The sequence below is a fragment of the Pan troglodytes genome, chromosome 23, assembly GCF_028858775.2.
Source record: "Pan troglodytes isolate AG18354 chromosome 23, NHGRI_mPanTro3-v2.0_pri, whole genome shotgun sequence".
Classification (NCBI taxonomy): domain Eukaryota; kingdom Metazoa; phylum Chordata; class Mammalia; order Primates; family Hominidae; genus Pan; species Pan troglodytes.
Genome location: NC_086016.1, coordinates 37,500,974 through 37,528,403, shown reverse-complemented (window position 1 = coordinate 37,528,403; position 27,430 = coordinate 37,500,974). Strand labels below are relative to the sequence as shown.

Genomic DNA, 27,430 nt, shown 5'->3' with positions numbered 1-27,430 from the left:
CATCCCACTCAGGCCGAGGTCAGGGACTGCCAAGAGAGAATCTGGCAGAAAAGGTGACATGGGTGGAGTTCGGAGCCACCAGGTTTGAAGCCTGCCCTGCACTCCCTCACTGTGACACTTGACTCTCTGAGCCTCAGTTTCTCCACCTGTAAAACAGAGGTGACCACAGCAGCACCACCCACCACAGGGGTGGAGAAAAGGCTACCAGCAAAGTTGCCACTGCAGGGTGAATCTCATGAGAGTTCCACACTCCATGAACAAGCAGGACAGGAGGACCTTGGGCCTGAGATGCACGCGAGTCCCCACCTGAGCAAGATGAAAGGCTAGCAGGAACCGGAGATGCAGCCTTGGACGCAAAACCCACAGCGCACCCAGTAAGGTTGCCACCCCACCAAGAAAACAAAAGCTGTTCCAGACACTCTCAAAATTATCAGAAAAGAAATGAGCTTTGAACGGGAGTGAGTCAGAGGAAAGCTGTTTTAGCTCCTCTCATCTCTCCATTTCCCGGAACAGTATGGAATCAGAACGGGCTTTGAGCTGCAGGAATCTTCTGCACAAAAATACATTTGTGATTCAACAATGACCACGTGGATGCACCAAACTTTCTTGTATTTTTAGAAAAATCAAATAATCTTACTTCAAGTTCGTGTCATTTTTACATGGCAATTACTTTTAAATACCTTATCTAATGTTTCATAGATTTCCAAATTCACGTTTTGCTTGACACTTTATATTTCTAAATGTATTTTAAATATCAAATATTTTATTTCACTGATTTCTATTTAATTTTATGAATCCTAGCTTTTTTAAAAACACAAAACATACCAACTCAGAGTGACTTTCTGAAATTAGGCAAAGTGACCGAGGCACTTGGCAACACTCCTTCCTCCAGCATCACTGTCACTAGTGCCTTCTGTCATTCAATCCTCACAACTCAGGGTGAGAAATCCCCCCATCTCCAGTTTACTGATAAACTCAGGCACAGAAAAGTGAAATGTCTCGCCCAACGCCACACAGTTACACGTGGCCCACCAGGAAAGAAACGGCTGGAGTCCTAGTTCCTGCCTGGTGGCCACTACATTCCCCTCACTAACAGCTGCTCACTGACCCTAAGCACAACCCTGTGAAGCAGGTTCTAGTGTCAGCCTGCTTACAGATAAGGAAACTAAGGCATGGAGAGGGTCCATGAATCCAGGCAGTCTGACCGCCGCACCACGGCTCGCAGCCCCCCAATAAGTTACTGGGGAACAGGTGAGGCGGATCAAAATCACACACTTTGAGAAGCGCTTCCCCACTCCCTGGTCTCAATGGATTCCCGGCATCAAGGGAGTGGCTTTATGAGCCCCGCTAAACAGATGAAGAAACCGGAGCACTCAAGTCACGTGACTTACCCAGAAGTCTGAGTGGCAGATCCAAGTCAGAAACCCTGGCCTGTCTGGCTCCAGACCCTGTTCCCTCACACTTACCCTGCCATGAGGGCACGATGGAGGTGACAGGTCACCGAGTGCACAAACCCACAGATACCTGAACACACCGTGGCTTTATTATTAACGGATGCCAAAAGCACACTTCCCAGAACTGCGCTAGAGGCGGGCGCCCAGAGGCAGCAGGACACTACAGCTCCTTCCTCTGGGGCAGAAAGGAGGGTGCCTGGGAAGTTCGAGGGCTGCAGTGGGGAGGCAGAGGTCCCAGCAACATTGTCAATGGCAGGCAGCGGCAGGAGGGGCGAGGCGTGGGCGAGTCCATGAGTCCAGTGAGGCGGCGCGACTCACTTGAGGCGGTAGAGAACCTTGCGCTGCATGCGATGCTGGATCTCGCCGCGCCGCAGCATGAGCTGCAGCACCTTGTGGATGGCGTGCTCCGGGTATTTCTGTGGGAGCACATGGCTGGCTAACGGCACGTGCTGCCCGAGGGGACTCCGACAGAGCCCAGACATCCCCAGGCTCAGGGGGAACTTTGAACTCAGGCTCCTTTGACCTAAAGGGCCCACACTTCCTGAGTGCCCACTGTGTACCAGACACTGAGGCACACGGAGGCTAAGCCACTTGCTCAAAGTCACAGCAATTAAGCGGTAGAGCTGGGACTTAAGTCCCATCTGACTCTAGAACTGAAGCTCTAAACCTTTCTCTAAGCCTCAGTCTGCGCACCTATAGAATAGACACGATACCACCCATTAAACTGCCCTGAATCAAAATGAGATGATGTACAAGGAGCGGAGACCAGAAACTAGGATTAATCCTGAGATTTTTAAGGTGACAGGTTTTCCAGAGCATCTGGAAAATCCCATCTTCTCTCTATGGGGCCAACAGTACCCTCCTCAGTGAGCCAGAAAGCTCACTCTCATGGCTCTGCCCCTTCCTACTCCATGAAACGCCCGCCAACGGGGAAAGGCACAGACGGGAAGGGCTGCGGGGAACTTGTATGGGGTTTCACCAGAATCCAACCACCTCTGCTCTCCTCTCCCCTTCGTGGGACAGAAAAAATACCCCCATCCCTGCTCCTGATGAAGACGTCCCTGGGGAAGGAATGATGGCTAGAAAAGGTCTGAGAAAGGGACAGTTGTCCATCCTACCCCTGTTCAGGGCCTGTCTGCTGAGTAAGACGCCAGTGCTGAGTGGGTGGGAACCAGCAGAAGCCCTGCACCCCGTGCCGGCTCACACCCCCACTCCAAGGCAGGCTCACCTGCTTGGTGAAGTCCTTGATGATGCTGTGCTCAGACACCTGGGAGCCAATGGCAAAGCGGCGCTTGAGCTGCTTCTCGATGCGGCTCAGCATCTCCTGGTCCTCCTGGCTGGTGAAGCCCTCCACCCCTGTGGGCATTGAGAAGTGAGGCAGCCAGGGAGCTGGGACAATGGGAGTTCTTGGACAGAGACAGCCTCTAGCCCAAGGAAGAATAGCCTGAGCCAGGCCCCGAAGAGTAAGTCAGAAAAGGGCACCGAGTGTGCCAGGGTGGTGCAGGCCTGATTGAGGAGACAGGATATGGCACATGTGGGGACACTCCAGGCCAAGCACAAAGTCACAGAGGCAGGAACACACCTGTCTCATTCAAAAAGCAGCCCGGGGCCCAGCGCAGCAGAGACATGGCCAGAGTGTCACTAGGGACCAAGTCCTGCGGGCCCTTGGAGGCCACAGCAGGACTCCTTTTGTTGCTGGAGCAGATAGATTAGAGAGAGAGTTGGAAGGGGCCCATCAGTGACCCAGGAGGGAAGCCAGCCTGCCCTGGACACATCTACGAGGTGCCCTGAGGAGCCCTCGGCAACCAGGAGGCTCGTGACTTCCAATTACTGCCACAGAGGCCTTGGTGTTTCAGCTAAGGCGATGGTGGGCTCATGGTCAAGAAGTCATTGAGAGGGGAGTCTGTGAGGCAAACTCCTACATAGCCCACAAGACCCAACTCAAATTATCACCACTCCATATCACCCCTGCCCTCTGTGCCTGCAGCATCCCAGAGGCCTCCACCTGCAATGTCTCATGTGACAGGAAGTGTCTCCAGGGTAGAGGCTGAGTCTTCACCAAGGGGGACAGGAGGAACAGGCCCCACCCACCCCATTCCTCACCCAAGTGCCTCCCCAGTCAAATGCACCAAACCTGCTCCCTCCTGGGGAAACTGACACTTAGCGCTGCCTCCACCTGAGCAGCTCTTCCCCCAAGGAGCCACACTGTCCACTTCATGCAGCTCCCTGCTTGGCATCACCTCCTGGCAGAGGCCATGCCCACTCACTCCATGGGAAAGAGCACGTCCTCCTTTTCCAACACACCTGGCCCTGCCATCATCTCCCTCACTGCCTTTTTCACTACCTACACTACCTGCATTTGTTTCTCTACTGTCTATCTCTCCCCAACTAGAACGAGAATGAGAACCCAGGAGGGCGGGGACCTTGTGATTGATTGCTCTTATACTCCCAGCACCTAGAACAGTGCCTGGCAAACAGTAACACTAATGAAGTATCTGCTGGGTGAAGGAACAGATTTTCCCCAGCGTAGGTAGCCTGGCTCATGATTGGTGCCTGGGACAGTCTGTTGAAAGGCTGACCGAAACCAGACAGTATGGCTTATGGTGTGGAAAACGCTGGCCTAGGGGCCAGGAGACTTGCATTCCAGCCAAGCGACTGTGATCTTGGGCACCAGGGAAAGGCCCCTTCGAGTGTCAGCTGTCTCATTTCTAACATGGGCAGGACTGACTGCTCACCTGGCTTCCAGGGGGCAGCTGGAAGGAAAAATGCAAGAAATAACTCTGGAAGCACTGAAAATGCTGACGAGCTCTAGGAAGCAGAGCGTCAACTGTTGTTCCTAGCCAGTGAGAAGGGTAATTATCATCAATGACCTGGGTCAAGAGGATTGTGTTCAAGGGTCTGGAGAGAAGCTGCTTCTTCCCATCTTGGAGGAAACAGCGGTGGGGAGAAAGGAGGAGAGGGGTCTTATTGCAAAAAGAAACTCAGAGAAGCTCAGCAAACTCAGAGAAGCAAGACACACACTGCAGGCCCCCAGCAGGCCAGAGCCCTGCCCACAGAGCTCCGAGCCAGGGAACCCAGATCAATTGAGACCATGTCCCCTGCATCTGCTCACCTGACAGGGTACCGGACAAGGCAGCATCCAACGTGGACACTTGGAAGAGCCGCAGGGCCTCCTCCACATCTGCCTCTGTGGCGAAGGGCTGCAGCTTCATCTTGCTGAGGGCTTCTGCGATGCGCACAATGGCCTCCAGCTGCCTGTGGGGGCAACAGCGTGCTCAGGGTAGCCTCGGTCCGCTATTCCCTTCCTCCCCAGCCACCCCGTTACCAGGGAGGTGCTTGCCCAAAGTGGTAAGACTGTGGTGGAGACTGCTAGGTGTCCCCATAATCCATCTCCCTTTTGATCTTAGTCATAGCACTGCAATTTTTTTTTTTTTTTTTTTTTTTTTGAGACAAAGTCTCGCTCTGTGGACCAGGCTGGAGTGTAGTGGCATGATCATAGCTCACTGCAGCCTCGAACTCCTGGGCTCCAGTGATCCTTCCACCTCAGCCACCTGAGGAGCTGGGTCTACAGGCATGCACCACAATGCCTGGCTAATTTTTTATTTTTTGTAGAAATGGGAGTCTTGCTATGTTGCCCAGGCTGGTCTCAAACTCCTGGCCTCAAGTAATCCTCCTGCCTCAGCCTCCCAAAGTGCTAGGATCACAATGTAGGCTACTGCACCTAGCTCGGAACCCCAGTTTTTAGTCTGGCACACAGCGATCCACTAAAACACATCCCAGACATCTTTTGTACCAGGTTGTATTTGTGTGACCAATCTATGGCAGTAAGTTGTAAGTCCAAGCATTGTGTGGGACTTCATGAAGTGTCCTTTAAAAGGGAAGCTCTCTTTCCTTCCTGTCCTGCTGCCTGGAGGTGATGGCTGAAGTTCTAGCGGCCATCTCGGACTAAGAGTAAGGGGGAGCTTGAGGAGTCCTCACACCAGTCCCCATACCATCTTCCTCCAGACAGTGCTACAGAAAAGAGAAATCAACTTCCTATTTCTTTAAGCTGCTTTATCTGGATTTACCATTACTTATAGCCAAATCCATTTCCAACCAGTCAGTGCTGGAGACAGGATTCAAACCAGGTAAATCCCAACTCTTACCCACTGTATTGTCTACAAAGTCACAAGAATGAACAGAGTTAGGAGGTAAAAGCACTGAGGGCCAGAGAAGGAATGTAATTTCCCTACAGTCACACAGTGGGCTAGAGGCTGGGACCCAAGACTCTTGACTCCCAGGCCTGGGTCCTTCCCTCCCTTCGGGCTTCCTACAATGGGAGAAGCCAGGCCAAATTCAGGCAAGAGGGGTCCAGGTTTGCCCGGCCTTAAATCAAGAAACATGGATCATCATTGAGATCAAGGAGGCCATAGCTTATGCTCCAAAGGGACTCTTCCTGCCCAGAGCTACTATGGGCCTGTGCCAAGTGGAAAGCCTGGACCACTGCCCCTGGTTGCCAAGCACACCCTGCTGTGTAAAGCAAGCCCCACCTGCCATGGCCCAGCCCTGCCCGCCTGCTCACCGCACAGTGATGGGGATGCTGGAGCGGCGGTCACTGTCCCTCTCGTGCTGACGGGCCCCGCTCCGCATGATGATGTAGCGGTTCTTCAGTTTCTCTGCAGCCTCTGCTGACAGCCGGGGGCCACACTTCCTGCAGGACAGTGGGGAGAGGCTGGTGTGAGGCCAGGAGGGACTCTTAGGGCACCTACCCTTTCCCCCAGCCCCCTGCCAGCTTACAGACATGCATTTTCCCACCACACCACAGCTGCCCACTCATATGGGCTGGGGGACAACAATCGGAAAAGACTTAAGTGAAATCTGGCTGTGGGCAGCTGCCACAAACATCAACACTGGGGAGAAATATGGGTGCCTCTCTTAGAAAACAGGTGAAGAAAAGCCAGGCACGTCTGCAGGGTGAAAACCGCCTCTTCCCCACTGTTAGACGCTGTGTGGTGTCTTGCCACAAGGTCCCCCATACATGTAATGTACAATGGCACAATCACAGTGGCATGGAGGCCCACTGGGTGGTGGGCTTTGCAGCAGTCTCAAACTCCTCCACCCAACACATCTGAAGACACGACAAGCTGATGACACCCACAGGAGGCTTGGCGGTGACTGCAGTCCAGGGGCTGGGAGCACCTCAGACTCTCCTGGGAGGGTAGGTGTGGGGAAGTCTGATCAGCATCTACCCTATCCCATCCCCTCCCCTCTAGCCCCCAGGCCAACTGACAATCACTGATGTAGGGAAAGCCTTAGCTCAACCATCCTAAGGATGTGGCGACTGAGACCCAGAGGGAGGGAGGGAACTCCCCAAGGCTACCCGGGGACTTAGTGCAGAGGGAAGATTAGAATCCAGGGCTCCCTGACTCACAGCTGTGGGCCCAAGCCTCTCCAGACTGGGCCACACAGAGCTCAGACCTGGATGAAGACCCAGGGGACTACCCACTCACCCTGGCAGAGGTGCTGAATCAGGGACCCACCAGCCCCCCACTGGTAGTGCACTCAAAGAGCCCTCAACCCCTGGGTTTTAGCTCCTTCAAAAGATCACCAAAGCGCTGTATGACAAGAATCGAAGCACTGTGGTTAAGAGCACAGCCTCTGGAGGCAAGCAGCTGGGTTCACATCCTGGCTCCACTACCTCTGGCATGTGACCTTGGACAACTTACTTAACTTCCTTTGCCTCAGCTTCCCCATCCATAAAGGGAAGGGAATAATAGCACACCTTACCTGGTAGGTTTTGGGGGAGGGTTATAATTTATTCATATAGAAAGTACCAAATAGTAATTCAGAATGCCTGGCACAAAGTAGTGTGTGAGTAAGAGTGAGTGAGTGTGTGTGTGTGTGTGTGTGTGTACACATATATATATATTTTTTTTTTTTTTGAGACAGAGTCTCACTCTGTTGCCCAGGCTGAAGTGTAATGGCACGATCTCAGCTCACTGCAATCTCTGCCTCCTGGGTTCAAGCAATTCTCCTGCCTCAGCCTTCTGAGTAGCTGGGACTATAGGTGTGCACCACCACACCCAGCTAATTTTTGTATTTTTAGTAGACATGGGGTTTTGCCATGTTGGCCAGGCTGGTCTCGCACTCCTGACCTCAAGTGATCCACCTGCCTCTGCCTCCCAAAGTGCTGGGATTACAGCGTGAGCCACTGCAACCAGCCAGTACTATGTATATAATTATTACTGAAAATCTGTGAGAACAATCAAATTGCAGCTGCGACTCACTGAGTATCTACCCAGGGCAGGGCTATGCCAAGCACTTACTCATCATCTTGTGTAATCCTTACAAAAATCCTAGCAAACATCAATAGGCCTGGGGAAATCAAGGCTCAGAGAGGCCAACCAACTTGCCCAAAGTCATAGAGTGAAGGCAGGTATGACCCAGAGCCCATGTCTACCATGTCTACACTTCACTGCCTCCCTGCATATCAGACACGAGGAGGTCTTCAAGACCATCTAAATCCCACCTCCTTGGTGTGGAGGTGGGAAAACTGAAGCCAAGAGCCAGTGAGCTACGCAAGGTTAGAAGGGAGCAGAGCAGATTCAGTAGAGCTGAGAACCTCAGAACAGCAACATCTGGGCTGTTCTTCATGAGGAGCAGCAGGACCAGGGGACTGGGTTCTCTCCCACCCAGGGAAGCTGGGCAACCTCACCCCCGTGGGCCTGCGTCCAGGACTCACGCTCGGCAGTAGGCAATAAACTTCTTCAGCTTGGCCAGGTCAATTTCGCCCTCCACAGCCTGTGTCTGTGTCAGTGCGCTCACGTGCAGAGTGATGACATGCTTGGCCAGCATCTGGAGAGCAGAGGGGATACTGGGTCATCCCACAGGCCGTCCCAAGCCTGAGTCCCAGCACTGAGGTGGAACAGCCAGAAAGAGCTGATGGGGCCCTGGCATCAAGGAGCCGGAAAGGGTGCTGAGATCTCAGGCGTGCTCAGCCTGTTTGCTCAGCACCAGGCCCTCATTCTGATGGGAGCATCTGGATTCTCCTTTAGAGAGAACTTAGTGCTCCTTGCTCCTCTGCCCTGGTCCATAAAGGGGTGGGTTCAGCTTGTCCACCCCGACTTGGGGCATGTATCTTGTCCACCGCAACTTGGGCATGGACATTGGATCTACCCAAGCCAATAGGAGTCTATCCTGGGACTTTTGATAGAAGTACTGGAAAAGACGGGGCCTCCTCTTTCCTGGGGGCTGTTAAGCTACAAGCTAACAGGACAAAATCTTATTTTGTCTTTGCCACCACAAGAGGAACAGCTGCCCAAGTACAAAGATTCCACCAAGGGAAGCAGAACAGAAAGGCAGAGACAGTTGTTTGAGAATCCAGATCTACCTGGGCCTTAAGCCGCCGGACTTACCAATTCTATAAACCACTATGTTTTTTTCTTTGAAAAACTTACTAACCAGAACTGAGGTTCTATTACTCATAACCCAATGTCAACGCCTCTGTTTCATATATAAGGGACTGAGGCCCAGGGAGAAACTGATTTAGCCCAAATCACACAGCTTATCACTCACGGCAGAAGCAGAGCAGGCCACAGGACTCCAGACCCTACTTCAATCCTCTGCAGTCCACAACAACTGCCCTCTCACGTGCTCCCCAATGTCACAGCCTGACAGTCAGGACTTCGCCAGCCAAGGCCCTTGTTCTCCATTCTCCTTCCCACACAATCACAAGCCTGCCTGGAGGCAGGTCCCATGGCCACCAGCCCTGCCCCTGGACGTACCACATCCCTCTCCTCATTGTGCTCATCCTTGACGATGAAGATCATGTCGAAGCGCGACAAGATGGTGGGCATGAAGTCAATGTTGTCCTCCCCCTTCGTCTCATCCCAGCGGCCGAACACTGAGTTGGCAGCAGCCAGGACGGAGCAGCGGGAGTTCAGGGTGGTGGTGATCCCAGCCTAACAGGTGACAGACGATGAAAAGGGGGAGGAGATGGCAAAGATGCCTTCTTATATACACGCTTACACACACACACACACACACACACACACACACACGATTCTAGGCCTGGGCAAAGAGAACTTGGTCCCAATCAGGGCAGCCTGAGGATGGTTGGGCCAGGCTGGGCTGCTGCAGGCTGGGCTCTCCATGGAGGGCCACTCACCTTGGCGATAGAGATGGTCTGCTGCTCCATGGCTTCGTGGATTGCCACACGGTCATCTTCTCGCATCTAAGTGGGGAAGAGAGAAATGTCATCAGACCTACTGAAGTGAGGGAGCAGGGAGCAGTAGAAACAGGAAAACTAACAGCAGCCCTCACTCCCGAATACCAGCTCCACGCAAGGCCAATGGCAGCAACCAGGTCACCTCTAATCATGGGAACAACTGTGTGGGCTTGCCTTTCTTCTCCCCACTCTTCAGATATGGGAACTGAGGCTTGAAGAGGTTAAGCAGCTTCCCACAGTTACTAGAGTGACCGGCCCAGGGACTGAAAACATGTCTCCCAAGTCAGAGGTGATTTCTGCTGGCTGAGCACAGGAAGTCACATACCCTGGTGCCACCCACCTTTTGGCTACTACCCCCCTCATCAGACTCACCTTGTCAAACTCGTCAATACAGACGACCCCACCATCGGCCAGGACCATGGCTCCGCCCTCCATGATGAAATTCCGGGACGAAGGGTCCCTCATCACCGAGGCTGTCAGTCCAGCTGCGCTGCTGCCTTTCCCAGACGTGTATACCTGGGGCAGTGGGGTGGTGTCAGGGCCCAATAACAACTCCATGCTTTGACCCCCATAAGACAAAAAGACCCACTGAGGTTGTGATTTGCCCAAGGTCACACATCAAAGCTGGCTGCAGGGTACAGAATAGGACTCAAGGCTCCAACTCAGTGCGTCTCCCTCTGGAAGGGGATGCTGCCCTGGGCCTCGGTGTGCCCAGATGTTCTCCCCGCTGAGGGCATCACATCCATGGCTCACCTGAGCCTCACCACAGCCCTGTGACACAGTCTTGTGGGGCCCAACTCACAGATGAGCAAACTGAGGCCCAGAGAAGAGGAGTTAGCCTCAGGGCTAGGATGAGGACTCCTGACTCCCAGGGAAAGCCTGCCCCCATCGTGAGTCCCTTGTCGTCTCTATATAGACCTACACGCCACATACTGCCATAGAGCCCCTGAAATTGGGAAAGTCCTAACTGAGATGTCCTTAATCGTGCAAAATACGCACGATTTCAAAGACTCAGAGCTCCTAAGAATGTAAAGTATCTCAATAATCTACATATCAAACAACATGTTGAAATGAGATTTTAGATATAGCGAGTTAAACAGAGTAACTTCACCTGTTTTTCCTTTTTTCTTTCCCCTTCTTCCTTTTAAATTGAAACGGGGTCTTGCTATGTTGCCCAAGCTGGTCTCAAACTCCTGGGCTCAAGTGATCCTCCCACCTCAGCCTCCCAAGTAGCTGGGACTACAGGTATGCACATGACCGCACCCAGCTACTTTTTAATGTGGCTATTAGACAATCTAAGAAGACATACATGGGTCGCATGTGCAGTTCACTATTTCTACTGGACAGTGCCAGTGTGGCAAATTTGGCACACTTCCTATCTATCCAAAGACCACCATCTCGCCCTATACAACCCCGCCACTCGGATCATGACAGTCAGACCTTCTCTGGCTCTGATCCCCGCAGACCCATTCAACAACGCAGCAGAGGACCCAGCTCATCAGACACTTGGGTTCAATCACATCCTGCTCTAATGCTTACCAGCAGTGAGACCTGGGCCAAGACACTTACCCATTCTGTACCTGAGTTTTCTCACCCCTAACACAGGGGTAATAGTACCTACCACACAGTTGACGTGAAGACTAAGTAAATATATGCAAAGTACTTCAAGCAGTGTCTGGCCCTTCATTTTAGCTATTATTATTATTATTATTTATTATTATTATTATTTGAAACATGGTCTCACTCTGTCACCCAGGCTGGAGTGCAGTGGCACAATCTTGGCTCACTGCAACCTCCCCATTCTGGGCTTAAGTGATCCTCCCACCTCAGCCTCCCAAGCAGCTGGGACCACAGGTGCATATCACGCCTGGCTAGTTATTTTGTATTTTTGGTAGAGACAGGGTTTCACCATGTTGTCCAGGCTGGTCTCAAACTCCTGAGCTCAAGCAATCCGCCCACCTCGGCCTCCCAAAGTGCTGGTATTACAGGGATGAACCACTGTGCCCAGCCAGATTTTAGCTATTAATGATAACAATATCATTATTTAGCAAATGGATAAACTGACGCTCAGGGAGATTGGGTGACTTACTCAAAGCCCACAGCCAATTTCTGGACAGGGTGAGACCCAAACTCCATCCTGACTCTCAGTACAGTGTACTCGCCCCCTGCCCCAAACCTACATACACCTGTTGGCTCCCTTCTTCCTCCCATCTCCTCGGCCATCCTGACCGCAGCCAAGAGAAAGGAGGAAGAGATTCCGGGTGAGAGAGCCCACCACAGGTGTCCTGGGGACCCAGAGGCCCTGCCCTGCAACCTTCCTCCCTGCAAGCCAAGGTGGCGAAGGTATCCCAGGCCACTCACCCCAATGGGAGAACACTTCTCCACAAACTTCAGAAGCTGGGACTTGGCTGTCCCAGGGTCCCCTAGCATCAGCAGGTTGATGTCTCCTCGGCGAGTAAGTCCATCAGGGAGCCTGGGGGACGAAGGGTAGATGGACAAGGTGAGAATCCATGAGGGCATCGCATGTGACATCCAGTCACCAGATTGGTGGGCTGGCAGTTGACTCCCCCAACTATCATGGGCCTCAGGGTTGGCAGGAAGGTAGTGGCTGTGGCCTGAGACCCATGTTCCTACCCAGCTCTGTAGTTCCCAAACCATGGTAGGTCTTGCCTAGCAATGAGGACAGAGCTTGCCTCCCAGAAGAGGAGGGTTAAAGGAAATGACTCTTATGGCTGTGCTCGGGTACACCCAGCATCTGAGCAACGTTCCTCCCAGCTTGAAAGAAAAGGACAGAAAGCTGCCTGTGGGCTGTGCACGGTGCGGCAGAACAAGCACGATGACAGCAGGCTCCTGGCTCCCCTGCATGTGCTGGGGAGCAAGTCCCTTTAACTCTCTATGCCTCAATTCCCTCATCTATAAAATGGGCACAACAGCTGCGTTAACAGGTTACTGTGAGGAATGACTGGGCTTCAGACACATAAAGCACTTAAAAGAATGCCTGTGCGGCCAGGTGCGGTGGCTCACGCCTGTAATCCCAGCACTTTGGGAGGCCGAGGCGGGCGGATCACGAGGTCAGGAGATCGAGACCATCCTGGCTAACACGGTGAAACCCTGTCTGTACTAAAAATACAAAAAAAATTAGCTGGGCGTGGTGGCGGGCGCCTGTAGTCCCAGCTACTCGGGAGGCTGAGGCAGGAGAATGGTGTGAACCCAAGAGGCGGAGCTTGCAGTGAGCCGAGATCACACCACTGCACTCCAGCCTGGGCAACAGAGTGAGACTATCTCAAAAAAAAAAAAAAAAAAACAAAAACAAAGAATGGCTGTGCATAAAACACAGTAAATGGCAGCTGCTAATAATATCCCTGCTACTGACCCCAAGCTCAGTGCTGAGATTTAAGTCCTGGTACCTACATGACCCCAAGCTCAGTGCTCTCCCACTGCACTTGCCAGGCCCCCAGTCCCCCCCTTGCCAGGGTCAGGGCATCGCTGAGACAGGTGCACAGATCAGCCACTAGCCAGCTGATGGCAAGCTTGGGGGCTGGCAAAGGTGCCTGGCAGACTGAGGGGCCCAGGAAATACAAAAAAGAGTGCCCAGTCCTGATTATCCAGTAATTATCCTACTGTGAGCCCCATCATCAGCCGCCTCCCCAAACCTAAGGGAACTCAAGCCCCTACCTCTTTCGGGAGCCCCCAAAGAGCAGGCAGGCAATGGCCTTCTTCATGTCCGTGCCCCCAAAGATGGAGGGGGCGATGCTCTTGGAGATGACCTCATAGACATTGGGGAGGGCAGCCAGGCGACGGAACTCCTCCTCCTCCTGGGGGCTCACGGCCCCAGCAAAGCTGCGGCCTTGGTAGGCAAAGCAGGCGCATGAGTGAGTACAAGGGAGCTCTTCCAGCCCACTGCCCATCCTGGCACCAGCTCAGGGACCTCCCAGAGGGCAGAGCCCTTCGGGCCAGGACAGCACAACCTATCTGAGTAAATAGAGATCCCAGCTCTCAAGCCCTCAGGAATGGGCCTGGTGTGTTCCAGGGTCCAAAGGGTGAGGGGAAGTGGGGAGAAGGGTTCTGAGGAAACAGAGGGCCAGATGGCATAGGACCTTGGAAACCACTGGAAGGTCTCCCCTTTCAGCCGAGGAGTGATATAGTGTCTTGGTCATGACAGCATCGCTCACTGGCTGCTGCAGAACAGAGAAGGTAGGGCAAGGTGGAGACGAACACTGGGGAGGATCAACGGTGATCCAGGGAGGGCTGACAAGGGCTCAGAGCAGGTGGGGAGGATGAGAAGTGGTCAGATCCTGGACACGTTTTAAAGGTGGAGCTGGCCAGAGTTCCTGAGTGATTAGATGTGGGGGATGAGAGAAAAGAGCACCAAGGGTGACTTGGGGGTTTTTGTCTGAGCAACTGAAAGGGTGAAGATGGGAAGACTGAGAGGAGCCAGTCTGAGGGTGGGGAAAGGGGAGCTTAGCTTCAGCCATGTAAAGTTCGAGATGCCTTTCAGATATGTAAGTGAACATGTCAAATCAGCAGTTGGTTATTAAAGTCTGGAACGTGGGGAGAAGCCCAGGCTAGAAATGGAAATGTGAGAGCTACTTACCTGTCAGTGGTTTTAAAGTTGTAATAATCTAGGTAGTTTGTGTAAATGTGGGGTGGGCCATGGACTGAGCCCTGGGGAAGCCACCCCTCTGAATCAATTCACTGCAGCCAGAGGGCTGAAACAAACCTGAAAACCCTCAGTGGCCCCTGCTGCCCTCAGGTGTAAGCAGGAGCTCCCCATCTCGGCACTCAAGGCCTCTTACACCACCTGGCCCCTCATCCCCTAGACTCCCACTCGGCCCTCCAGCCACTCAGTACCTTGCCCAGGCCGGGGTCTTCACCTGCTCCTGCCATCCCCTCCCGTCTGGAAGTTCTTCCACATCCACCACTCTTCAAAGCCCAGCTCAGATTAACCTCCTCCCAGAAAACCTTCCCCAAGGCCCAGCCCCCACCTCCTCCTTCTCGGACCTCCTTTAGCACCTCCTCGGAACTGCATGACCCACAACAGCCGCCACTTTACCCACATGTCCCCAGCGGTCTCACAGTTTTCTTATTTCTCCAACTAGACACTAGGCGGCTGCCTGCCTAGAACCCTGCGTTTCACTTCTCTTGTATTTCCTGTCACAGAAGTGAAGACTTGGCTTTCAGTAATTCCCCAGTGATTTGACCTCAGTCCTTCTGCCTTAATCCTGCACTTAGGCAAACACCCTCAGCCCAGGAGCCACAGCTAGGACCAACGTGTGGAAGTTCCGGGGATCACTTAATATAAAAATGAACGTTCTAATGATATGAGCAACACAAGGACATCCTGGGCTACCTCATGAAGTAACGAGCTGCCTGTTACCAGAAGTATGCAAGCACAGCCTTTTAGCAGGGCTAAGCCAGGACCCCAAAGCCAACTCACCAGAGCCATCTGTGTCCACCTGGATGCCCAGGACACGGATGTAGGAGCTTCGGATGCCCACGCCCACCCTGTCACGGCCCCTGCTGGCAGTCAGGCCAAACTTCTTGATGGAGTAGATGCCCATGATGGTAACCCTGTTCCCAGGGACGACCTTGTCACACAGGTACCTGAGAGGAGGGTAGAGGAGAAAGGAGAAAAGCTGAGATTCTGACTTGGACAGCAAGTCTCTGATCCCACCCATCCCCAGGACACGCAGGGTCCACCGCAGCATTTTTGCCACAGGCACCACATGCTGAGCTGGCTCCAGTCCCACGGAGCCCAGAGAACGGCCTCTCTCCCCACGTCACTCAGCCCATGCTCAGCTGCTTGGAGGATGGTGTTGCCCACAGTGACAGCCAAACAGAAAGGCAGGTGGTGGCCTGACTCTCACTGAACTCGCTAACTCATTTGTACGCTGGTTTAGGAGGCTTAGTGCCAGCCCACAGAGCCCTCCAAAAGCCCCATCTCCACGTGTCTGCTGTCAGCTCGCTGTGTGGCGCCCTTTAGCCTCTCAGGGCAAGACTTCCTCTTCACGCCCTCCAGCCTCCTTGAGGGGCCACTCGCCCTTTTTGCCTCTTCATGGCTCTGTGAGCTCATTTTGCCTCTGGGTTTTCATTTCCTGTTTTAAAAATGAGATGTTGAAACAGGGAAGTCTCCAAGTCCCCCAGTCAGAGCCAGGGTGGTGTGGAGGGACACTTAGTCGCTGTGTGACCTCAACGAAGTCATTGCACCTGAGCCTAGGGGGATGATGAAGTGGCCTGACTCTGATGTTGTGGAGTCAGGTGAGGCAGCAGACATAGAAGTGCTTTATACCATCAGGCATCACAGCTCCAGAAAAGACCATCACCGTCACTCCATGAGCCTCCAACTCCCCTCTTCCCATACCCACTTCGTAAGTTTTCAGGATTCATGAACTGCTTGGAAAATCATACATCCTGATTACGTAATCTGCATGATGGAATTGTGCTAAACACGACATGCATTTTCGAGCAGCCCTCTGAGAGATTAAGGACTGTCCTTATCCCCATTTTACTGATGAGGAAACTGAAGCTTGACAAAGTCACATAACTTGCCCAGGGTGCAAGTGCCTGACCCCTACATACTCTGTTGCCACTAATGAAGTTAACAGAAGCTACAGATCCACTCTCCTCAGAACATCTGCATGCAATTTCAGGATATGTAAGCCCAGGTTAGAACCCTAATTAAAGATCTCAAAACCTTCCACCCAGGTTACTATGAGGGGCCCAAGCTCAGTACCCTCTTCCCCTCAGTAGAATCTTTTTTGTTTTCCTTTTTGAGACAGGGTCTCGCTCTGTCACCCAGGCTAGAGTGGAGTTGTGTAATCACAGCTCACTGCAACCTCAACCTTCTGGGCTCAAGTGATTCTCCCACCTCACCCTCCCAAGTAGTTGGGATTATAGGTATCTGCCCCAACACCCAGCTAATAATTTTTTTTTTTTTTTTAGATACAGGGTCTCAGTATGTTGCCCAGGCTGGTCTTGAACTCCTAGCCTCAAGCAATCCTCCTGTCTCAGCCTCTCCAAGTGCTGGGATTACAGGCATGAGCCACCATGGCTGTTCAGCAGGATCTTAACAGAAAGCCTGGGGTACGCTGGGCACGGTAGCTCACGCCTGTAATCCCCGCAACTCTTGGAGGCCAAGGCAGGCAGATCATGAGGTCAGGAGATCGAGACCATCCTGGCTAACAAGGTGAAACCTCATCTCTACTAAAAAATACAAAAAATTAGCTGGGCATGGTGGAGGGCGCCTGTAGTCTCAGCTACTCGGGAGGCTGAGGCCGGAGAATGGCATTAACCCGGGAGGTGGAGCTTGCAGTGAGCCGAGATTGCGCCCCTGCACTCCAGCCTGGGCTACAGAGCCAGACTCTGTCTTAAAAAAAAGAAATCCTGGGGTAGGAGGTGGGGTGTCAGGCTGGGAAGAGGCTTTGCCAGCTATTGGTTATCTAGCTGTGCGTCCTGGGCCTCTTATCCTAAGAAGAACACAGACTTTGGAAAGCAATGGACATAGGCTGAAAGCCCGGCTCTCCTCCACGCAGGAAGTCATTTAATCTGTCCAAGTTACATTTCCTCATCTGCAAAATGGGGCTGACATGCCCCTGCAGATTATGGAAAGACGAGATGAGAGGAACTTATAGAACCATTAGGCACAGAGCAGGTGCTCTGCAACTGGCCACCTTCTCCACCCTACTCACCCTGCTCCAGATGACCCATTCCCAACACTCAGGTTAGGGCCACAGCTGGGACACCCACCATCGTAGATGCCCACCTCCCAGCCCATCTGCCTCACCTGTCACAGTAGAGCTGCATGTGTCTGGGCATCTCCCCGTGGGGGACTGCATCAGGCAGCTCCTGCAGCTTCAGGGTCTGGAAGTCCACGCATTTGCATTTGTCGGGCATGATGAAGTACGGGTCCAATGGGCATTTGGGGCGCCCAGCCTGATCTCTGTACAAGGTAAGGAAAAAGAGTCACCAAAGCTACCTGGAGAATCCAAAGGCAGGGCTCCTTCATCCCAGGAGCCAGCAAGGAGACGTTGCCAGCGGCAATTTATGGGGTCTCCAGAATAAACTGGAGATAAGCCCTAAAGGAAGGCAACGCTGCCTGGAGGTAAGAAAGGAAGGCAACGCTGACGGACCTAGCACTGGATTAAGAGTCAAGGGAGGCCGGGCGCGGTGGCTCACGCCTGTAATCCCAGCACTTTGGGAGGCCGAGGCGGGCGGATCACGAGGTCAGGAGATCGAGACCATCCTGGCTAACACGTGAAACCCCGTCTCTACTAAAAATACAAAAAATTAGCCGGGCGTGGTAGCGGGCGCCTGTAGTCCCAGCTACTCGGGAGGCTGAGGCAGGAGAATGGCGTGAAACCCGGGGGGCGGAGCCTGCAGTGAGCCGAGATCGCGCCACTGCACTCCAGCCTGGGCGACAGAGCGAGACTCCGTCTCAAAAAAAAAAAAAAGAGTCAAGGGAACTGCTTGACGCTGGGTTCTTCCATTAACTTGCTGAGAGGAGGCAGACAGGTCACACTCGGTCTTCTTGCAGGGTCATGGTGTCCTCATGGGTGAAGAGCTAGTTCATCAATTCTCTTACCAAAGCCCCACTCAAATCCCAAGATCTTTTCCAGTGGGATTCTAGGAAGTTCTAGACCATTCTGAGGGTCTAAGCCTCTACGTATCCCTAGGTAATTATGTCATTATTCAATAGATATTATAGCAACATAAAGAAGCAAACATCATAGCAAAACCTACTATGTGTCTGACACTATTCCAGGTGCAGGGGGCACAGCACTGAACAAAAAGGTCCCTGCTATTGTGGAGCCTAAGTTCCTATCAAGGGAGGCTGAAAAGACATACAAACAAACAATCACATAAAAGAGTGACAGCTACATGCTGTGAAGAAAAATAAAAAAGTAGGCAGGTGTGGGAGAGACGAGGTGCGTGCATACCAAACTGAAGACGAAGGGTCGGGCAAGATGCCCCTGGTGAGGGGACATGTGAAGAGAAGCCTGAAGAAGTGAGGACACAGACTATGGTAGCTTGAGGAACAGCACTCCCAGTAGAGGAAACAGCAAGGTCAAAGGCAGTGAGACTGGGGGTAGTCAGTGTATTCCAGGAATAGGAAGGAGGCAGTGAGGCCGGGCCTGGAGAGAGGAGGGGCAGCAAGGCCTGGGATAGCCAGGAGCAGATCGTGGTGGGCTGTGCAGGACTTGACTAAGAAGTAAATGACTGGACCACCTGCAGTGTCAAGGGACACCTGGCTGCTGGGTGGACGCGGAGGATCAGGGAGGAGGTAGCGCGCCTCTCCAAGCAAGAGATGTCAACAGCATGGAATGAGGCAGCTGTGCCGCAGGTGGATGGGAAGCTGAGGAGGCACCAGCGAAGGAGCCAAGAAAGAGCTGCCAGTGAAGAGGGTGGGGTTCCTTCAGACTGGGGGCAGCAAACATTTTCTAGAAAGGGCCGGAGGATGTGCATTCCAGGTTCTGCCAGCCAAGAAGCCACACACCCTGCCTTTGTAGTGCGAAACCAGCTGTGGGCAATACTTAAATGAACGAACATGTTCCTGGGCCATAGGGTCAGCAGGCTAGATCTGGCCTAGTGAGCAAACCACAGTTTGCTTCAGAAGATTCCAAGTAGACTCATTCCCCTGGACTGCTTTTCCCTCCCAACCCTGGGTTCCCTACAAGGCTGTCTGGGTATCCTGGTGAGACAGAAGTCACCAATGTAGAGGGACACTGTTCACGGTGTCTCAGAGCCGCAGGGCATCAGATCTGTGCCAATCCTAAGGGCACACCCCTGCCCAGCCCATCCCAGTGGATCTCTAGAAGCAGCAGCAGGCAGTGCTTGCTACTTGTTCTCATCCTTTCTGATCTTCACTCAGGTCACCTCCCACAGTCCCTTTGGGCCACAGACTCACGTGTTGCACTTCCTGGGCAGGGCATAGCCCTCAAGGCCAGGGCGCATGGCAATGTTGGTGAGGGTGTTGCGGCAGCTGCGGCACTGGATAGAGATGCGGGTGGCCTTGGCACGGACCGCAGAGGCCGCGATGATGATGCCAGGGATCTTCACCAGGTGTGACATCATGTCCGACTGTAATAGAGCCATCAGGAAGCTTGTTGATTAAGGGGAGCCAGGACGCATCTGAGATATGCCAGTAAATATCCTGGGCAGGAGCCTGGAGGAGGTGGGCACAGAGCTGCAGGGAGGGCCACAGCTCTTCTGTTCGGCTCAAAAAATGCTTCCAGAGCATCCACCCAGTGCCAGGCTATCTGGACCCCGGGGTTCAGAGGAGCCTCAGGCACAGCTCCTGCTTTTAAAGACCTCGCAGCACAACTGGGGGGGGCGGTGGCAGGGCAAGAGATACACTAAGCACATTTCACTACAAAGTGGCAGGTGCCAGGAGAGAGACCTGAACCCCAGCTCTGATGGCGACATCCCTGGACCTGTAGGGTACAACACAGAACAAACCTGGGAGGCAGGGGCCCACATTCTAGTTCAAGTTCTGTCAAAACCTGCTGTGTGGCCTTCTGTCTGAGTCACGTCTCTTTGAGCCTCAGTTTCCCCATCTTAATGACTATTCCCACACTGGACAATAAGGCAGTAATATTTTTTCTTTTTTCTTTTTTTGAGACGGAGTCTTGCTGTGTCGCCAAGGCTGGAGTGCAATGGCAGGATCTCGGCTTACTGCAACCTCCGCCTCCCGGGTTCAAGCGATTCTCCTGCCTCAGCCTCCCAAGTAGCTGGGATTACAGGTAACTGCCACTACGTCCATCTAACTTTTTGTATTTTTAGTAGAGACGGGGTTTCACTATGTTGGCCAGGCTGGTCTCGAACTCTTGACTTCAGGCAATTCACTGGCCTCAGCCTCCCAAAATGCTGGGATTACAGGCATGAGCCACCGCGCCCGGCTGTAATGTCAATTTTTAAGTGTGATGTTATTGAAGCCATGCCTTAAAAAATGACTCTTCAAAGGCTGGGTGCAGTGGATCACGCCTGTAATACCGACACTTTGGAAGGCCGAGGCGGACGGATCACTTGAGATCAGGAGTTCGAGACCAGCCTGGCCAACATGGTGAATCCCTGTCTCTACTAAAAATACAAAAATTAGCCAGGTGTGATGGCATATGCCTGTAATCCCAGCTACTCAGGAGGCTGAGGCCAGAGAATTGCTTGAACCGGGGAAGCAGGGGTTACAGTGAGCTGAGATCATGCCACTGCACTCCATCCTGGGCGACAGAGTCAAACTCCATCTCAAAAAAAAGAGATTCATCTTTTAGAGATACATGGCGAAATAGTTCCAGATCAAATTATATGATGTATGGGACTTGTTTCAAAAGAACTCCAGGGCCACAGATGAAACAAGATTTGGCATCTATGGATCACCTGAGGTCAGGAGTTCGAGACCAGCCTGGCCAACATGGTGAAACCCCATCTCTACTAAAAATTAGCCGGGCGTGGTGGTGTGTGCCTGTAATTCCAACCACTTGGGGGGTTGAGGCAGGATAATCGCTTGAACCCATGAGGCAGAAGTTGCAGTGAGCTGAGATCGTGCCACTGCACTCCAGCCTGGGCAACAAGAGCAAAAACTCCATCTCAAAAAAAAAAAAAAAAAATTGGTCTCTAGTTGCTAATTATTAAGCTGGGTGATGAGTACAAGAGGATTCGTTATACTGTTCTCTTTATATTCTAATGTTTGAATTATCTATAATAAAAAGTAAAACATAAATTCTCAGCCAATCTGCTCCTTCCTATGGCCAGCCCTTGCCCCTCACAAAGCTCCTGAGCCACTCGTGTACAGGACTGGGACAATCTCTCTCCACCTTGTCTCCGTTTCTCAACGCCCTCCTCCGGCTGAACGAGAGAACCAGACATGAGCAGAAGTTTTGCTGGGGCTCTCAAAGAAACCAGGAAGAGGCTGTGGGAAGCAGAAGCGAGGCTGGGGAGGTGGAATTCAAGACTCCATGCCTGCATCATTACAATAAAGTGACCATCACCACCTCAACCTAGCACCTGGTCAGTCTCAGCATAGTGGATGGAGGGATGCAATGAGGGATCCAATATCACCCATAAGCGTTCTTGCCCGGTATGTGAAATCGAAACACAGTCAGGCCTTTGCATCTAACTTCCAGCTTCCAAAAATCACGGGGGGAAGGGGTATGTTGTAATCACCCCAAGGAGGCCTTCAGATAAATCTAAAAGGCAGCACATTCTACAGGATAATGGCTCCTGCTTCTTCAGCAAATCAATAATGTACCTGTGAAAGAACTTACACCCAGAGTAAAGGAAGCTGTCCTGGATTAAAAGAGATTTAAACAACAATCCAGTACAATGCCTGGTCCTGGCTGAGACACACGAGCTGTAAGAGGCATGTGAGGTAATTTGGTCAATCTGAATCTAGACTGTATATTCACTGATACTAAGAGATCTTTGATGTTTCAGTTGAGGTGCTAATGATAGTATTGAGAGTACATAAGAAAACTTTTTTTTTTTCGGGATAAAGTGTCATGTCTGTAATTTATTTTTTATTTTTAGAGACAGGGTCTTGCTCTGTCACCCAGGCTAAAGTGCTGAGAGGCACAATCAGAGCTCACTGTAACCTCAAATTCCTAGGCCCCTTGATCCTCCCACTTCAGCCTTCCAAGTAGCCTGGACTATAGGCATATGCCACCATACCTAGCTTTGTTTTTTTGTGTTTTTTTTGTTTTGTTTTTTGGAGAGCTAGGGTCTCAAACTCCTGGTATCAAGCAATCTTCCTCCCTCGGCCTCCCAAAGTGCTAAGATTAGAGGCATGAGCCACTGTGCATGAATTTACTTTAAAATTCTTTAGCAAAAAAGAAAAAGGACAAAATAGGAAAAACACAAAATGTTAATTATTAAATCTGGGTGAAGCTTTATGGGATTCATTATACTACTCTCTGCTTTTGGGTGTGTAATTTTTCATAACAAAAAGCAAAAAACAAGAAAAGTTCCTTTTGTCTCCAGGAGGAGACAGGTTCAGAAAGGTCAAGTGCCTCGCTCAAGGTCACACAGCTAGCACTCAGGTCTGGCTGCATCCAAAGCCCTCTGCACCATGCAGCAGCCACTGCCCCCCGACCCACCTTCAGGCTACGAATGCTGGAAGGGCTGGCGTCCGACTTGAGCATGACCTGGATGTCCTGGAGCACCTCCTCCCCAGAAGGCCGGGGCCGGGTCACCTCATCAGCTACCTCCCTGGCAGCTTCCTCCAGCTGGAGAAAGGGAAGGGCACAGGCTATTAGTAACTGAGGCAGAGCAGCCCTGGGAAGCTCAGGGATGGGGTCCCACTCACCAGCTGCAGGTGCTCGGCTGGCTGCTTGTACAAGTAGTCGGCCAGGTCCTCATCAAAGCTGGCCAGATCCTCCATCTCCACCTCAATCCAGTACTCCCCCAGGTTGTAATGCCGCTTGAGTTCATCCCTGGAGTGGGCACGTAGCAGGGTGGGGCAGGAAGGGTGCAAAGAAGAGGAAACCAACACTGGCTGAGGTGTGCCTGCACCCCTGAATCTGCCCACACCACAGCCACCGTGACCTCACCTTTCCTCTTCCCAAACACACATCTAATTCCAGATCATTCCATTATTTAACCCTGCAGAGGCTACTCACTGCTGGCACAGGCATGCCCTAAAGAAAGCTCCATGGAAGGGGTCCACAAGACAGTCAAAGGACATTTCAACACTCAGGCTAGCGTGCACAAAACAACAAACCAGTTCTGTCACTGAAGGACTCCGCGGAGGCTTTAACTTACTTACTCTTGGAGAAGAACAATGTACACAGCTCAAACTTGGGGCCCGGTGAGGTGGCTCATGCCTGTAATCCCAACACTTTAGGAGGCTGAGGAGGGCGGATTACTTGAGGCCAGGAGTTCAACACCAGCCTGGGCCACATGGCAACACCCAGTCTCTACTAAAAATACAAAGACTAGCCGGGCATGGTAGCATATGCCTGTAGTCCCAGCTACTGAGGCATGAGAATGCCTGAACCCCAGAGGTGGAGGCTGCAGTGACCAGAGATCTTGCCAGGGCACTCCAGCCTGGGCGACAGACTGAGACTCTGTCTCAAAAAAAAAAACCAAAAAGGTACCAGCCTCACCAACATGGAGAAACCCCATCTCTACTAAAAATACAAAAAAAAAAAAACTAGCCGGGTGTGGTGGCGGATGCCTGTAATCCTAGCTACTTGGGGGACTGAGGCAGCAGAATCACTTGAACCCGGCAGGCAGCAGTTGCAGTGAGCCAAGATCACGCCACTGTACTCGTACTCAAACCTGGGTGACAGAGCGAGACTCCATCTCAAAAAAAAAAACAAAAAACAAAAAACAAAAAAAAAACTGGAGGCACCAAGGCAGCAGAAAACACATCTGCCTTATCAACCTCTAGTCAGACTGTTTTTTTTTAAATAGAGACTGGGTTTCACTATGTTGCCCAGCCAGGTCTTGAACTCCTGGGCTCAAATGATCCATTGGCATCAGCCTCCCAAAGCGTTGGAATTACAAGCACGAGCCACTGCGTCCAGCCCAGATGCTTAGCAGAGCATCCCATGTGACTGCTGTGGCAAGAACATATTTGGGGACCACTGACCAACGCACAGGCTGTTCCCCAGCCTCGCAGTATCACAGGCCTGAGCCCCGTCTCCCTTATGTCCAGGAGCCAGTAAAATGGACAGACTGGTACTGAAGGCCACTTGCTGTGAGGACACCCTACACCTCTACACAAGCAATTGCTCCTACCTAGACAGAAAGCTTTCTACACCTGCAACTCTGACCTTAGCTCAAAGGTCCCCTCAAACTTCAGCCCCCCGGAAAACTTCCCTAAGTCCTTTCACCTTCCTCTGTGGAGGAAATGACCACCGTGGAAGTTATCTGTTGGTCTTCACGACTCACTCCTCTGACTTAGGAGCTTCTCTAGGACAAGAAGCACGTCTTTTCATCTTTGTAGCGCAGTGCCTGGCACACAGGTGTGCAATATCAGCTGCTGCATGAATAAGTGAAAGCAGGAATGGCTTTACCCATTTCTGGCCTGGTGAGGCCCAGAGACACTGACACCTGGAAGTCACTCAGCTAATAATGGGCCAGTGCTGAACCTGCAACCTCATGTTCTCTGCATTTTAACATTTCAGGGATACAGGCCGGGCCTATGAGAATTCTCATGATGTCACAGGTCGTACAATCAACTAGAAGCAGGAGCCGGGTCCAGCTTCAGTGCTGCAGCCCAGCACCCAGAACAGTATCTGGCAGGCAGCAGGTGCTCAATCAATGAAGGTGCAAGACTGGTATAAATAAATGAATGAGCAAAGTGAAGTGAATCCTAACTGCCATCTTCACCTTTTACACCTACAGGGAACTTGAGTTTGTAAGGTCTCAGACATGACATGGAAGGATGATAGGAAGCAGATGAACAGGAATAAGATCTGGATAAAGAACTAAACGGTCCAAGTGGCGCTAGCTGGTTGCTGGTGGCCCACTCAACAGGTGACTCACCCAGAAGTTAACTCCTGGTATAGATAAAATACACAAAGCAGGCCGGGCACGGTGGCTCACGCCTGTAATCCCAGCACTTTGGGAGACCGAGGCGGGTGGATCACTTGAGGTCAGGAGTTCGAGACCAGCCTGGCGAACATGGCGAAACCCCATCTCTACTAAAATTACAAAAAATTATCCGGGCGTGGTGATGGCGGGGGTAGTCCCACCTACTCGGGAGGCTGAGGCACAAGAATCGCTTGAACCCGGGAAGCGGAGGTTGCAGTGAGCCGAGATTGTGCCATTGCACTCCAGCCTGGCGACAGAGCGAGACTCCGTCTCAAAATAATAAATAAATAATAAAATAAAATAAAACAAAATACACAAAGCCTTATACCAAGGCGTGAGGCTGCCGGGATGAGCCCTGTGACCCAGGACCGGCTCTTTCCCCCGTCTGGGCCCATCTGTGCCCTGACTGTCCAGGACTCTAGCAGGCTGGTAGAGGCGTGTGAGCGGCCACACTGGAACTCGAGCCCCCGGCCCCGCAGGAGCCGCACCTGTATTTGAAGGTGAAGCCCGTGCGGTCGGTGCCCACTCGGTACTGCCGCAGGAACTCCTTGAAGCGCCTCTGCAGCTGCGATTTGCGGGCCTGCCCCTCGTCGGCCTGGGCGTCGCCCCCGAAGCTGTCGCTGTAGAAAATGCCAGGATCGTCGAATCCCGACATGACTGCGCCTGGGGTGGGAACAAACGGCCAGAACAGGCTGGGGGCAGAGCCTGGCACCTCCTCCCCTCCGACGCCTGGGTCCCTGCCCTGAGTCCGAAGCGGGGGGACCCCCGGCCGCGCTCCCGGACTCCAACCCCAGTTCCCGAGAAACTCCTGTCCCACTCCAACTACACCCGGAAATCCAGATGCCTGCTGGCCCCCAGTCCCAGTCCTACTCCCACTAGCCTCACCTCTGGTTTTCCGCACTTCACAAACCAGGGGAGACAAGAACCTCCACGCTCAGCCGCCGAGTTTCGCGGGAAAAACAAGAGGCGGTGTTCGGACGCCGCAGCCGCTGCGCTCCCATTGGTTCGCCGGAGCCTCGCGGCCAGCGATTGGACCGTTCTGAGCCCTCCAGCCCCGCCTCCCGGACTGTCTGCCGAAGATGATTGGCTGCAAAGTGCATGACCTCGCCTCCTTCCGGGCTCCATTTTGTGTGCGGAACAATTTGGCGCGAAACTTCTGGCTGGGAAGGAAGTGGCGGCGCAGGACGGGGCGGACGCAAAGATGGCGGAGGGGCGGGCGCGCGGAGGGCGCCTTTAGGTGGTTTCTTTTTTATTTTCTTGGTTTTTTTTTTCCTAAGGCATGGCCTCGTTGTGTTGCCGGGGATGGAGTGCAGTGGCTCGATCACGGCTCACTGTAGCCTCAACCTCTTGGGCTCAAGCGATCCTTCCGCCTCAGCCTCCCTTGTAGCGGGGACCACAGGTGTACGTGATTTTCTTAAAATATTTCATAAAGACGGTTTTGGTTTTTTTTCGGAGTCTCACCATCTTGCCCAGGTCTCGAAACTCTACTCTCAAGCGACCCGCCTGCCTTGGCGTCCCAAAGCACTGGGATTACTGGCGTGAGCTACCCGGCCAGGCCTGCGTGCTTTTCTTAAGCCTTCTTTTAAAGTCCTATGAAAAAAAATGACCCTTTTCATAGCCATAGGGAGAAAAAACTAGAAGTTCAGAAATGATTGGGTCCAGGTGCCCATTTTGCATTGGGAGACCGTGCCCTGAGGAGTATTCGCTTCCCGGTCGTGGGGCCCGTTCTCTGGGCCTGAGGCTCTGAGGAGCCCCTGTCCTCCAGCTGGTGGCAGGACAGGGCGATTACCACGCGGCTCACCCGCGTCCCCGACCCGGGTTCTCGCACCCTAACACACTGCTTTTATTTGTTTATTTATTTGTTGAGACGGAGTCTCATTCTGTCCTCCAGGATGGAGTGCAGTGGCGCAATCTCGGCTCACTGCAACTTCTGCCTCCCCGGTTCAAGGGATTCTCCTGCCTCCGCCTCCCAAGTAGCTGGGACTACAGGCAGGCGCCACCATGCTCAGCTAATTTTTGTATTTTTAGTAGAGACAGGGTTTCACCATGTTGCCCACACTGGTCTCGAACTTACTGCCTCAAGTGATCCACTCGCCTCGGCCTCCCAAAGTGCTGGAATTACAGGCGTGAGCCACCATGCCCAGACCGGCCTCATTCTGTTTAACAGCTGCTTAATTTTCTGTAGTATGGTGACAAAGACTCTCCTTGACCAAACTCTAGCCAGGTTCCTCTGGGCTCCCTT

The 27,430-nt window shown here is 52.5% G+C and overlaps 1 protein-coding gene across 1 annotated transcript; it reads right to left on the bottom strand.

The window, feature by feature from the left end:
• Positions 1–1,521: 1,521 nt before the first annotated feature.
• MCM5 (minichromosome maintenance complex component 5) lies at positions 1,522–26,256 on the bottom strand. Its single transcript, XM_001156025.6, has 17 exons — positions 26,074–26,256; positions 25,677–25,851; positions 22,955–23,081; positions 22,746–22,874; positions 19,565–19,737; positions 17,444–17,599; positions 15,098–15,264; positions 13,336–13,507; positions 12,022–12,133; positions 10,033–10,176; positions 9,601–9,666; positions 9,218–9,394; positions 8,176–8,288; positions 6,016–6,144; positions 4,567–4,709; positions 2,683–2,810; positions 1,522–1,870 (listed from the first exon to the last, which is right to left on the bottom strand). Exons 2-17 carry the CDS (start codon positions 25,841–25,843, stop codon positions 1,769–1,771), a joined length of 2,205 nt encoding a protein of 734 aa, XP_001156025.1. The 5' UTR covers positions 25,844–25,851; positions 26,074–26,256; the 3' UTR covers positions 1,522–1,768.
• Positions 26,257–27,430: the final 1,174 nt, after the last annotated feature.

Coding starts and splice junctions, on each gene's coding strand:
- MCM5 (XM_001156025.6), bottom strand. CDS start 25,843: ATGTCGGGATTCGACGATCCTGGCATTTTCTACAGCGACAGCTTCGGG. Junction 19,738..22,745: donor CCAGCATTCGTAGCCTGAAG/GTGGGTCGGGGG, acceptor GCTCTATTACAG/TCGGACATGATGTCACACCT. Junction 12,134..13,335: donor TTTGGGGGCTCCCGAAAGAG/GTAGGGGCTTGA, acceptor TTCGTCCCCCAG/GCTCCCTGATGGACTTACTC.